Raw genomic sequence first — 12,301 nt, forward strand, 5'->3', positions numbered from 1 at the left:
CCGGGTGTGGGGCAGCCCAGCACAGGGCTCAGTGTGCTCCGGTTCACAGTGCTGTACGTCTGGCACTGTGCTCAGCTCTGTGGGCACAGGGTGGGCAGCGCAGGGCGGCTCACAGCACTCGCCCTGCAGTGGGAGCGAGCGAGCAGCTGTGAGATAATCATGCGCTTACTGTTTTGCGGGACACCAGGGGAGGCCAGGGGCCGTGACAGTGCAGGGGGGTTGCGCTCCCCATTTCAGTGGGGAGTTCTGTAATTCTTTGAGCCTGCTGTTGAGCAAGGCACTCAGTGCTGTTTTGTCTATAGCTTGATGTGTTGTAGAAGTGATGCACGCCATTCCAAAAGAAATTAGAAAAATGTTGGGGCGCCTGGGTGGCTCAGTCGTTAAGCGTCTGCCTTTGGCTCAGGTCATGATCCCAGGGTCCTGGGATCGAGCCCTGCATCGGGCTCCCTGCTCAGTGGGAAGCCTGCTTCTCCCTCTCCCACTCCCCCTGCTTGTGTTCCCTCTCTCGCTATCTCTCTCTCTGTCAAATAAATAAATAAAATCTAAAAAAAAAAAAAGAAATCAGAAAAATGTAAAAAAAAAAAGTAAAGATCACCTGAAATTGACTTCCCCCCAGCAAAGATAACCATGGTTAATTAACGTGGTTAATTAACCATGGATGTGTTATTATTAAAGGATGTGTTTATTATTAAAGTATTATTAAAATATTATTATTATTGAATGTGTTATTATTAAAAGAAAGGTCTGGTCCCTGCCCTATGGGCCCTTGTGGTCTAACCTCCTACCCAAATGTGACTGACACCCTCACACCAAATGCAGCCAAGCAGCAACATGTTAGGCTGGATGGGCCAAGAGTGGCAACCGCCACATTCCTGGGGGAAATCAGGGAGGGCAGCATGGAGGAGGTGATCCGGGAATTGGATCTCAAAGGCTGAGGTCCTGTGAGTTTGTCTTGCTGTCTTTTTTCCTCCCACCTCCCTTTGTTCAGTGCCTCTTTAGGATAAGACCAGCTCCCAGCCCCCATCCCACATGTGGCTGAGAAGGTGACACACTCTAGATGAGGCAAGTGGAGGGGGCCTACTCTGTGTGAGGAGCAAAGCAGCAGAGCATCCATGAGGCACAACTCCTGAGTATGTGTCATTCCACCATAGCCATTCCATTTGTGCAGTGCACAGCCTGTGGGGCCATACATGGTAGTCATGTAAGGAGAGTCCCTCCACCCCTACTTTAGTCCATGGCCTGGTTCCCACATTGGAGCAAGGGAAGAAACAGGGGCACTTGTTCCACCCTCCCTGGGTCTGTGTCCCCTTCCAGATAGCAGCGACAGTGAGCTGGAGCTGTCCACAGTGCGCCACCAGCCGGAGGGACTGGACCAGCTGCAGGCACAGACCAAGTTCACCAAGAAGGAGCTACAGTCCCTCTACAGGGGCTTCAAGAACGTGAGTGCTACCCATCCCTCCGGGAGAGGCCCTGACCAACCTAGCCCTCCTGTCCCAGGCTCTAGGAAGGCGGGACCCTGGCCCAGAGAGACCTTCTAGAAACTTCTCCATGGCATAGCAAATATCCCAGGGGCCTTTATGGGTCTTATGTTTTGTGGGAGAGCTGTCTAGGGTTGGTCAGGTCGCAGAATCAGTATTCTGAAGGCACCATCCTTTCTATGTGTTCCCAATGCTGGCACAAGGGAGGAGCGAATGGAGGGACTTACCTCTTACCCGTCCTGCATCACCCTGCCCCACCGCCAGGCTTTCCCCAGCTCGGGGGCTCAGTAGAGCCCAGCAGTATCTCAGGCAGCAGTATCCCCAGAGGGAGGAGAGAGGCCAGGCCCTGTGGAGTTGGGGTGTGGGGCTGGGGATGACTGAGGTCACTGAAGGGTGACTTCCTGCTGCAGGAGTGTCCCACGGGCCTGGTGGATGAAGACACCTTCAAACTCATTTACTCCCAGTTCTTCCCTCAGGGAGGTGAGTCTGAGGCCAGGCCCCCTGGCTCTTCCCCAAATGCCCACGTCCCCACTGTGGCAGCTCTACAAACAGTGGGTGTCACTTTGACGGGGAGGGGATCCTTGCCTCCACCCTTTGCCTGCCAGAGGCCTGGTGCTGCCTCTGTCCTGTTGGAAGGGCGGGGAACTCCAGCTCTGGGTGCAGCTGGACCCTGCAGCGGCGCTGCCTGGGCTGGGAGCCCCAACACCTCCCAGCGCTCACCCTTGCTCTCCCCAGATGCCACCACTTATGCACACTTCCTCTTCAACGCCTTTGACGCCGATGGGAATGGGGCCATCCGCTTTGAGGTAGGTCCCCGATGACCCCTCCCACATCCCCTGCCCCTGTAGCCCCCCCCCCCGGGGGGGTCTCCCTGCCCTGGTGTCTCTCTCGGGCCTTCCGGAGGCCCAGACACAATCCTGGGTGTAGATGGTCCAGTGTGTCCTCCAGGGAAGGAGCGGACTGTGCTCGGCTGGCCCTGCGCCTATGAAGTTAGGGAAATGTGATGTGGCCATGTGGCCACCCTCTTCTCACTCAGCCTTTTCTTCCATTCCAGCCACACCAAGCCAAGAGAGCTGCTAAGGTACACTGAGGCCGTAGGAACCCCATGTGAAATTGCATTTGAAAAGGGGGCAAGGCTTCACCCAGGGGTCTGTGCTCCTGGCAGGATTTCAGGCACCCAGCCCCAGAATTTATCCCTAGCCTGAGCGGGCGCGGCGAGTGAAGCGTGGGGTGCCCGCCTCCGACACCTGCCCCCTAGGTGGGCCGTGCCTGGGCTCCGTGGGCTGGCCCAGCTGTGGGCTCCACGCCGGCTGGCCACATAGGACCATTTGAGAGAGGCCCCGTCTGTGGAGCCCAGGCCCCTAAAAATAGCTGCAGGCGAAAAGCTGAAACCTCTTTGGAGAGGAGAACCTTGCTGAGAGCCTGGCCTGATCGATAACCACCCTGCTCGGCTTCCAGCGCCAAGGGCAGCTGACAGGAAAGCGGACGAACAAGCCGGCCGGGCTCAGAAAGCCCCGGACGCGCCGGGGTGTAATAATAACCCGTGGGTAATGCCGCTCAGTTGATTTGTGTGCCGCAGCCGGCCTGCACGGTGACACAGGGCAGAGCGGGGGGTGGGGAGGCCATCGAGGCCACAGCCTTGCCCGGTGACCACAGGGGCCCCGCCCGCCCCGGGCTGCAGGCTCGGGCTGGTGCTCTGGAAGCACAGTGTCGTCGTCTGTCCTGTCTTCAGTGATACCTGCACGCGGTAAAACCCCAAGCACCACAGAGGCTGACAGGAAAAATTGATCGTCCTCCCCTGTGACCAGGCTCTTGTGTATCCTTGAGGGGGCACCTAAGATTTCCAGGACTAAAGGGTGAGGAGGAATCATGTGAGGGACCCAACCAGGGCTCTGTGAGAGACTTTCTCTTGTTCAGAAATCAGCTGATGGGACAGCTCACCAGGGTCCCGGTGCACGGTGGGTGTCAGGAGGGTCTCTGTCACCCTCCTGTGGTCTTTGCTGTCACTCCCCTGAGGGAGGGGTCTGGTGGTCCCTTTAAGGTGGTAGGTGGCAGGTCTTTGTGGGGTGTTCTGTCAATGGCTGAGTTGGGGGCGCTGGTGCCGAAGCCCCTCTGCTAGGCGCCTGCTCAGAAGGTCGGGCATCTCTGGCATCGTCCCAGGCCTTCTGCGGGCTTCTTTGCCATGAAATCAGCTCCTCTAGTTCCATATGCATATGTTTGTTTATCTTGAGGACCTACTTGATTTCAGTGTTCTGCTGTAGGAGAGCTTTTTCAGAAAGAGAGGAGGGCACGTATGTCCCCAGGGACCTTCCAGGCAGCAGGGCCCAATCCTGGGTGCACCACGGGTTGGGATCCCCATGGCAGGAAGGACTCCAAGGGGTGAGGGTGACTCTTGGCCCGCCTGAGACGGACTCTTCCCATGTGCCCTTAAAACAGAAAGTCAGGTCAGCTTACTGATATTGATAATGATCCCAATCCTTGTTGTATATTCTTGAGAGACAAGATACATATTAATTAAAGTTTTTTGATGTGGTAAAATATTGTAACTTCCCTAACCCTCACCAAAAAGAGTACCAGAAAACAAAACAGCACCCAAGCCAACCTCATCTTTGCCAAGCGGGAGCAGCCGTCCCACCTCAGGGTCTGCCTGCTGCGCTGTTCGTCTTGGGTCGTCTGGGATGTGCCCACAGGAGGGAACCTGGTCTCAGCACCCCGAGACCGGCCCAGGCCCAGGCCCAGGCCCAGGCCCAGGCCCAGGTCCAGGCCATGTGCCTGCAGATAGATGCACCAGAACCCTGCATGCCATCCGGGGCCTTTCTCATTCAACCTACTCGCTGTGCCAGCACGCTGCTGCTCTTTTGGAGCGTTAGGGCTGGTTGTATGTCTGGAGGAAGGGGCAGCTGCCTCTCCCTGAACTCCCTCTGCAGCCCCCTCTCTGTGTCATTCATTGGCCAAACCCCAAGTGAGGGCAGTAACTGGAGAGAACGCGTGCAGGCCCACCATCATGCTCCCCCGCTCTGGCTGAGCGCCTGCCCCCGGTATGCACTCAGCGGTGTCTCAGCCCGGGAGCGCAGGCCTGCGTCACCGTGCCACGGCAGGGCCTCTCATGCTCCCCGGGCTCTGCCTCAGGGGCACAGCCGCAGAGCAGGGGCTGTGGAGGCGATGGACTTCATTTGCCTCGGAGTTAAGATCAGGGGTTACAGCTAGGGACAGTCGCACATGAAACTGTGCTGTGTGGGGCTGGAAATTTAGAACTGCCAAGTACTCGGACATGTGTTGGCAGGACATGGGGTCCTCTGTGGGTTATGGAGGATGGGCCAGTGGCCTCGCAGGGGACATTCCCACCCATCTCTGGCCAAGTACCATCACCACTGTTCTACGTACACACTTAGGGACACAGAATGGAGACATTCCTCGGTTGGTTCTGGCTGACTTCGAGGGCTGCGAGGCGGCAGGCCTGGGTCTCTGAAGACAAGATAGTGGGGGGGGCGGAGTGTGGTGCTGGCGCCCCCCACCATGGCCCACATGAGAAGGGAGGCCCTGTGTGGGCCTCACCATTTCCTGCAGCCTCGAGTGGGACTGCACGCCTTTGCCTCCCACTGGGAAAGCCTGTCAGATCCCAGGGACGTGATTTCGGGGAGGCTCTACCTGTTCGCTAAATCACGCACAAGCTTCAGTGATGATTCCCCAAACTTGGGCGTGTAGGAACTATCACCTGTTTCTCCTTTAACATTTTCGTTTTCTTCACTGACACATGCACGGCGCACTTTGTGAGCCCCGTAGTGACAGGGTGTGCTTTGGAAAAGCAGCCGTGAAGCACCCACACACCCAAGGAGGCCGCCACCTTCTGCTGTAGCCCGTTGCCACTGTTTCTTCCGTGTCCCCAGTAGCACACGTGGTGCTCCTTCCCGGCTGCCCGGTTCTAGACTACTGGCTGTCCGCTGGGGTGGGGGGGCAAGGAGCTGGGTCTCCCACGGGCCCACACACCTTTCCCATATCCCCTGGCTTTCTGGAACAATAGGATTCAGGTGAGACAAGGACTGTGGTTTACTCTGATGGCGTGACTTTGATGCCCAGCTGAGCCTTCTGGTGAACTGATTATGTTTTCCTTTCCCAGCACACATTCTTATTTTGCCGCCAGTTAACGGTGGTCCTGATTGTTGAGTTGCCTGGGGGCTGTGATCTCATCATGAATTCAACTCCAGGCCTTTCTCCAGTGCCCGGACAGGCATCTCCATGGGGACGCTCCCCAGCTTCTTTCCCCCCAGGGTTGGGTCTCCTGGTTCCAGAATTCCTCATCTTCCTCTTCTTTGCTTTATTCTCCCTTTTCAGGGGTACAGCTATGAGCAGGGAGGTAACTTTTGAGGCTTTAGATGTCTGGAAGCATCTTCATTGCGGTCCTGCTCTCGCCTGATCCACTGGATGGGATCAGAGCTGCACTTCCCAGTGGTCGTGGATGCACTTCGGTGGCTTTTGGCCTCGCGTCGCCGCCAGAGGCAAAGCATGCGGAATCCTGACCCTGTGTGCGGGACCTGATTTCGTTTGTTCTGTTTGGTTGTGTTTTTCTCTCTCTGGAAGCTTGTAGGATCCTCTTTTTGCACCTGGTGCTTGCAGGCAACACAGTGGGCCGTTCGTGCGCTGTGCTTGGCCTCGGCAGGACCTGGACGCTCCCAGCCTTCCATCCTGGGAAGTCCTTCCTTGCTTCTCCAGCCTGCTTTCCTCCATCTCCTCCGGTTCCCCCTGGAATTCCTGGTGCGCGAGCCGTGGTTCCTCTGGAGTGGACCTCTCGTTACCCTCTTTTCTCTTTTCCAGCTTTTTGCCTTTTCACACGACCTTATGGAAGATTCCACGTGCTCTTCCAAACCTTCTTTTGAATCTGTCATTTTGCTTTCTTATTTTTAATTCCCAAGAGCTCTTTCTTATTCTCAATGACTCCCCTTTTGTAGCATCCTATTCTTATTTTGGGGGTGACAGATGTCTAATCTCTAGTTCTAGTCATTTTTGTTAAGTTTTTTCCTCCTGGAATAAGTTTTGTTTCTTCCAGACTGCTTCCCTGTTTCCCTTAGCCTCTCTCAGGTACAGGCCTCCTCAGATCCAGAAAATCTGATGTTCGAGGGGCAGCCAAACCCCTTGGTGCACAGCCTAGCCCCCTGTAGTTTGTCGTCCTCCACTCCCTGTCCCAGGACAGCCCTGCTCTGCTCCCTTCTTTCAGAAGAACCTGGGAGGACCCCATGGGGCAGGGAAGGCTCACCCTGCAAGCCTTCCAGGAAATGGAAGAAAGGGCTGGCTTTCCACCAACTGTTAGAGCAGTTGGAGTTTTCACAGGGAAGCCGCTGGAACATTCGTGTCTTGTAACATTATAATAAATTATCTGCACACCTCAGAAATGATTGCAGCACACAGGCGTGTTGTGACCCCAGAGCTGAGCACTGTTAGTTTAGCTTTTAAGCTATAAGTTTTCGAGCACCTGACATGCAGATCCTTGGTGAACTAAAAGGAGAGCACCCCCCCCTTTATTAAAAGAGCACCCTGGGTCTTCTCTATCAGTAGTCATGTATTAAATGGGTCTAAGACAGCATGTATTTGAATATCTTTATTTGAGAAGATCAGTACCAGCCACCATGCCATACACACACACACACATGCTCGCACGCGCACGCACGCACGCACATGCACACATGCTCACACTTGTGCACATGGTCATGCGCACACATGCTCACACGCACGCACATGCTCACATGCATGCACATGCTCGCAAACGCACGCACATACATGCTGACATACCGTGCACATGCTCACGCACACACACATGCTCACACACTCGTGCACGTGCTCACGCACACGCTCACATGCACACATACTCGTGCACATGCTCACACATGCATGCACACACATGCTCACACACTCGTGCAGATGCTCACACACGCACGCACACACATGCTCATGCTCACACACACGCGCACGCACGCACGCACGCACATGCATACCTTCACACTGTGTTGACCTAACGGACAGCATCTGCTGGCACAGCAATGAAGCCTCCTCACCTGTAGAGGTGTGAAGCCGCACAGCAAACTGGAAATGAAATCTGGGCGTTGGGCTGTCACTCCTCACCCTCCCCTCCCTCTGTAGGACTTTGTGGTCGGCCTCTCCATCCTCCTGCGAGGAACAGTCCACGAGAAGCTCAAGTGGGCCTTTAACCTCTACGACATCAACAAGGACGGCTACATCACCAAAGAGGTACCCCACCAAAGAGGGGTGGGGGGAGGGCTGCCCGGCCCCCTCCCCCGCTGCTGCGCCATACTCCCAGCCTCTCTCCTCTGCTCCCCTGCTGCCCTGGCTGCCCTGTCTCCCTTTCCTGCTCAGAGACCTGGCTCTCAGCTCCGCCCCGGAGGGGACAGCAGCCTGGGGGCTCTCCCCCTGTCCAGGCTCTTGGTCCTGGACACCTGGGTGCAGGGAGCATGGTGCTTGTTGTGTGCTCCTCACCACGCAGCTTGATCTAGTTTGACAAATGTTCTTGGGCCATTCTTTCTCACAGGGAGGTCCTGAGGGAGACCCAGGTGGAGAAGCTGGGGACAGAGGGTAGGAGGAGTTGGCCTTGGCTCCCACCAACCAAGGGGGCAGGGTGCTCCCTGGGGGCAGGCGGGGGCCCTCGCCATACTGGCCTACAGTTAGGTTTTGTTTAGCCCAAACGTTGTTTTGTATATGAAATAGTCGCTACAGTTTCACATTTTGGAGAGGGCACATCAGAAGCGATCTCCAGCTTCTGGCGAGTCAGAGGCTGGTGCTGAGTGCACTAGATGGGGGTGAGCTCGTCCCCGTCCAGCTGGGGCGCCACCCCTGCTCACTCACTGCTGCCTTGGAGGTGCCCTCCCTGCTTCGATGCAGCCCCTCCCCTTGGGCCCTGGTACGTCCCACGTCCTTGCAGCAAAGCTCACGCCAGCCACTCCGGCCCCCCTCCAGGAGATGCTGGCCATTATGAAGTCCATCTATGACATGATGGGCCGCCACACCTACCCTATCCTGCGGGAGGACGCGCCTCTGGAGCATGTGGAGAGGTTCTTCCAGGTGAGAGCTCTAGCCCCGGACCCTGAGGGGAAGGAGGGATGGGCTCCCCCTCTTAGGACAACCCTGGGCAAGTGACTCCCCTCTCTGAGCCCTCCTCCCCCCATGAGGAGGTTAACCTTGCATCCCCCACTGGGCTGGTTGTCAGGATCCTGGGGAGCAAATTAAACCATCACCCCCACTCCCCGATCCACTGAGCCTTATCTCAGGGCAGGCCAGGGCTTGTGAATTCCAGGGCAGTTGACACCCCAGGCCAGCGTTCTGGTGCCTTCCAAGAGCTCTCTCAGCCCCTCCAGAAAAACCGTGCAAGAGGAGTGGGGTTGGGGTGACCTTGCTCTGTGTCCACGAGGCCGAAAGGGGCTGAAGTTTCCACCTTCCATTTGCTGGCGGCCCATCCTGTGCCTTGGTTGCTCCATCTGCCCTAGCTGCCTGTCGGGGAGGTGAGGGGGTCAGATGAGCATGGGGATGCATTCTGGGAAGTGTAAGCCCAAGAAAGCTGCTGGGCAGTGGCTGGGTGTGGGGAGCAGACCGGGGAGGTGGCAGAGAGGTCAGCTGTGCCACAGAGGTAGCCGGGGAGGGCCCTTTACATGGCCTGGATCCAGGGTAGAGGACAGAGGGGACAGGTTGGGATGGAGGGGACCCACAGACTCACTGAGGACATGGCTTGGGTTACAGAAAATGGACCGGAATCAGGACGGGGTGGTGACCATTGATGAGTTCCTGGAGACCTGTCAGAAGGTAGGTGGGCATCAGGAGTTGAGGACACCCAGGGTCCTGCCCCTGCCAGTCCCCGAGCCCCTCCCGACCTCCAAACTCCATGTTCACACCTTCGTCTGAACCCATCCCTTTGCCACCTGCTCCTGCCAGCCCACAGCCCACAGGCACACCATCCTTCAGATGCCCTCTAATGCTTCACATCAGAGGGGCAGACGTGGGCCAACAGGAGGATGGTTGGGCCCTGGGGCCCTCAGCGTGGGGCCACACTGTGAGAAAGGCGCCTGGAGCCTCCCCCAGCCTTGCTGTTGACCTTCCTCTTCAGAGCACCCTTGGGGGCCGTGACATGTGCCTCCACTGGGCTTAGCCATCTGCATCAGTCCCAGAGCGGCCTCTCGGGTGCCTCTGGCCTCCATCTGAGTGCAGCCAGGGAAGTTTGTCCGTCAGCAAGTCAGCAGCCCCCAGATGCGCTTGCAGTCAGGCTCCAGGGCTGAAGAGAGCCTGTGCCTGACCAGCTACCCCTTCACCCGGGGAGACAGACAGAGGGGTCACTGCAGGGTTCCAAGTCCCTGGCAAGGATCTGCTCAAGGTAGGATCAGTTTGGGCATGGCCCCGCCCTGCCCACCCGGGGTCTGACCAGGCGTCTCCTCCTTCTCTCTCCACACAGGATGAGAACATCATGAGCTCCATGCAGCTGTTTGAGAACGTCATCTAGGACATGTTAGTGGGGAGGGGTCCTTGAGTGGCCACCACCACCTCTGCCCCCAGAGAAATCTCAATCCTGCAGGAGCAGCCTCCATGAGAAACTTTTTTTCTAATATATTTGCAAAAAGCGAACAGTTTGCTCTAGACACACACACACACATACACACACACACACACACACAGAGCCCATTCCTTTGGGCTGGTAGAGGGGGTGCAGAGGTCAGGGAGGGGCTGAGTCCGGCTGGGAGCTGGATCCAGGCGATGAGAGCTATACTACCCGGCCAGCCCCCGACCAGCTCCCGGCCAGCAGTGGAGTGGGGCTGCCTCTGGAGTGGGTGCTGAAAGAGCCGTGTGTGCAGGCTGCTGGCCATGGGGTGCTGCCAGGAAAGCGCTCGAGATCCCCTACAGGAGAGGTTCCAGTCTCCAAAACAAAGGCCCCGCTGGTGTGAGTCCCCTCGCCCCTCCCTCCCGCCACCCTTCTTTCCCACCACACATGGGCCAGGTTGTGGGGGCTGCTCTGGCCTTCTTGTCCCCCAGCTACTCCCCTGCCACCCAACTTCACTCCCAGAAAGCTCGTCACCACAGGACACTTGTGGGGCAGTGGGATCAAGAGAGTTTGGACAAGGAAAGAGGTAGTAATGGAGACAGCCTGCTGTTTCCTGGAAACACTTCCCTGGGGTCCCAGGATGCCTGCCACTCCATTGGCAAGCTCTGGTGGTAAGGGACCACTGGACTCTCTCCATCCTTTCAAGCTCAGGGATTGGGTTTCTTGGTGGAGAATCTTAGGGGAACTGTCTGCCAAGTCCACTGAAATGGAAGAAGCCTTACCTTGCCTCAGTCCTAGCTCAGTGGGAATGAAGTAGGTGGGGCTGCCCATACCCCTCTGGCCTAGAGCGTTCAACCCCAAGGTCATAATAGGTTCTAAGAAGAGGTCACAAGGATCAGGGACTGGCAGCCTGGGAACCCAGATGGCAGAGCAGGCCTGAGAAGGGGCTTCTCCCTCCTTTCTTGTCAGCTCCTGTCTCCCTTGGCCCCCAGCTTGGATGAGCTCCCCCCCACCACTTTCTGGTTAGGGTCCTAGAGCAATGTGGCCATCCCTCTATACACAGGCTCACCCAACCCCATACAAAAAGCACAAGCACCCAGAGCAGCTCAGGTTGCAGCTCACAAAGGGAGCCAAGGACACTCTGTTTTTCCAAGATTGGGCCCTCCTAGAGGGCTGAGGCCTGGGTCACGGTGGCCCCCAATAGAGGGAGCTCTGGAGAAGAAGCATGGGGATCCGTTCTGTGCCTCAGAGCCATGTGGGCTCAAAGCCCATCCCCAGCCCAGCCCAGCTCACCAACATTCAAAAGCACAAATCGTAGGGCTTCCCCTTGTCTGGGTTCTGCTCTGGGATGGAGGCTGAGGTCAGCCTGAAGGCAGAGCCAAGAGTGAGGGCTGAGGGGCCTGAGGCTGAGTGGTAGGTCAACAGAAACCCCTAGGAAAGAGAGAGAGGCTGCTCTTATCTGCCCAGGCCTCCCCAAGAAGGAACCCAGTCCCAGGTAGCGTGGGCCTGAGGAACATTCCCATACAATACATTCCACCGGCTGCCACCCCCTCTCTGCTCAGGCCTGGCCCAGGGGTGAGCAGGGCCCTCAAAGGAAAGGGGGAATGGCGGAGGCCGTGGAGATTGGCCTGGTTTGGCCATGGGGACCCCTTGGCACCCACACACAGGTGGTCCTCTCCCTCGGAATTGTACTGACACCCCATCTCCAGTTTGACTGGGGGGGCGGGTCTTTCTTCCCTCCTCCAGGAGGGCATCAGCTTTCCCTGGCTCAGGGATCTTCTCCCCCTCTGCCCACCCCCAGCCCAAGCCCAGCCCTCCCAGCTGGCGTAGCTGTGCTTCTGAGGGGCCAAAGCCATAGGAGAGGGTCACCACCATGCCCTGCCCCTCTTGGCCTGGGGCCAGACTGGTTGCACGTCAAGCAGGAGGGGTCTGTCTCCCACCCTGGGATGCAGACTGGCCGCATGTCTGCATGGCAGAAGCGTCTCCCTTGGGTGCAGCTTGGGAGGGTGGTTCCTGTTCTCAGCGCCCACCAATATTCAGTCCTGTATATTTTAATAAAATAAACTTGGCAAAGAAGAGGGACTCTTGTTGGCTTTATCCCAACTCTGGATTTCAGCCCAGCCCCTCCCATCCCTGCTGCTGTTAGCCATGGCTCCTGCCCAGGGCTGTGCTGGTAAATGTTTGACATTCCCTGAATTGTAGCATTTGCCAATGTCCACGCTCACTGGCACTCGCTCCGCTCCGCTCGCTTGCAGGCTCCCGCTGTGATGTCACTGAAGGTGGAGCCAGGAAG

General features: G+C 57.2%; 1 protein-coding gene across 2 annotated transcripts in view; it reads left to right on the forward strand.

The window, feature by feature from the left end:
* KCNIP3 (potassium voltage-gated channel interacting protein 3) overlaps positions 1 to 12,084 on the forward strand; it is an 81,599-nt gene extending 69,515 nt beyond the window's left edge. For both annotated transcript variants that reach the window (XM_081796840.1, XM_081796841.1), the window contains 7 exons: positions 1,315 to 1,439; positions 1,889 to 1,958; positions 2,214 to 2,284; positions 7,611 to 7,718; positions 8,442 to 8,546; positions 9,219 to 9,281; positions 9,925 to 12,084. In XM_081796840.1, the coding sequence (XP_081652966.1) occupies positions 1,315 to 1,439; positions 1,889 to 1,958; positions 2,214 to 2,284; positions 7,611 to 7,718; positions 8,442 to 8,546; positions 9,219 to 9,281; positions 9,925 to 9,972 (590 nt within the window). In that variant the 3' untranslated portion in view covers positions 9,973 to 12,084. The remainder of the gene's footprint in view (positions 1 to 1,314; positions 1,440 to 1,888; positions 1,959 to 2,213; positions 2,285 to 7,610; positions 7,719 to 8,441; positions 8,547 to 9,218; positions 9,282 to 9,924) is intronic.
* Positions 12,085 to 12,301: the final 217 nt, after the last annotated feature.

This window comes from Leptonychotes weddellii, chromosome 10 (genome assembly GCF_054177405.1).
Source record: "Leptonychotes weddellii isolate Sample4059 chromosome 10, ASM5417740v2, whole genome shotgun sequence".
NCBI lineage: Eukaryota > Metazoa > Chordata > Mammalia > Carnivora > Phocidae > Leptonychotes > Leptonychotes weddellii.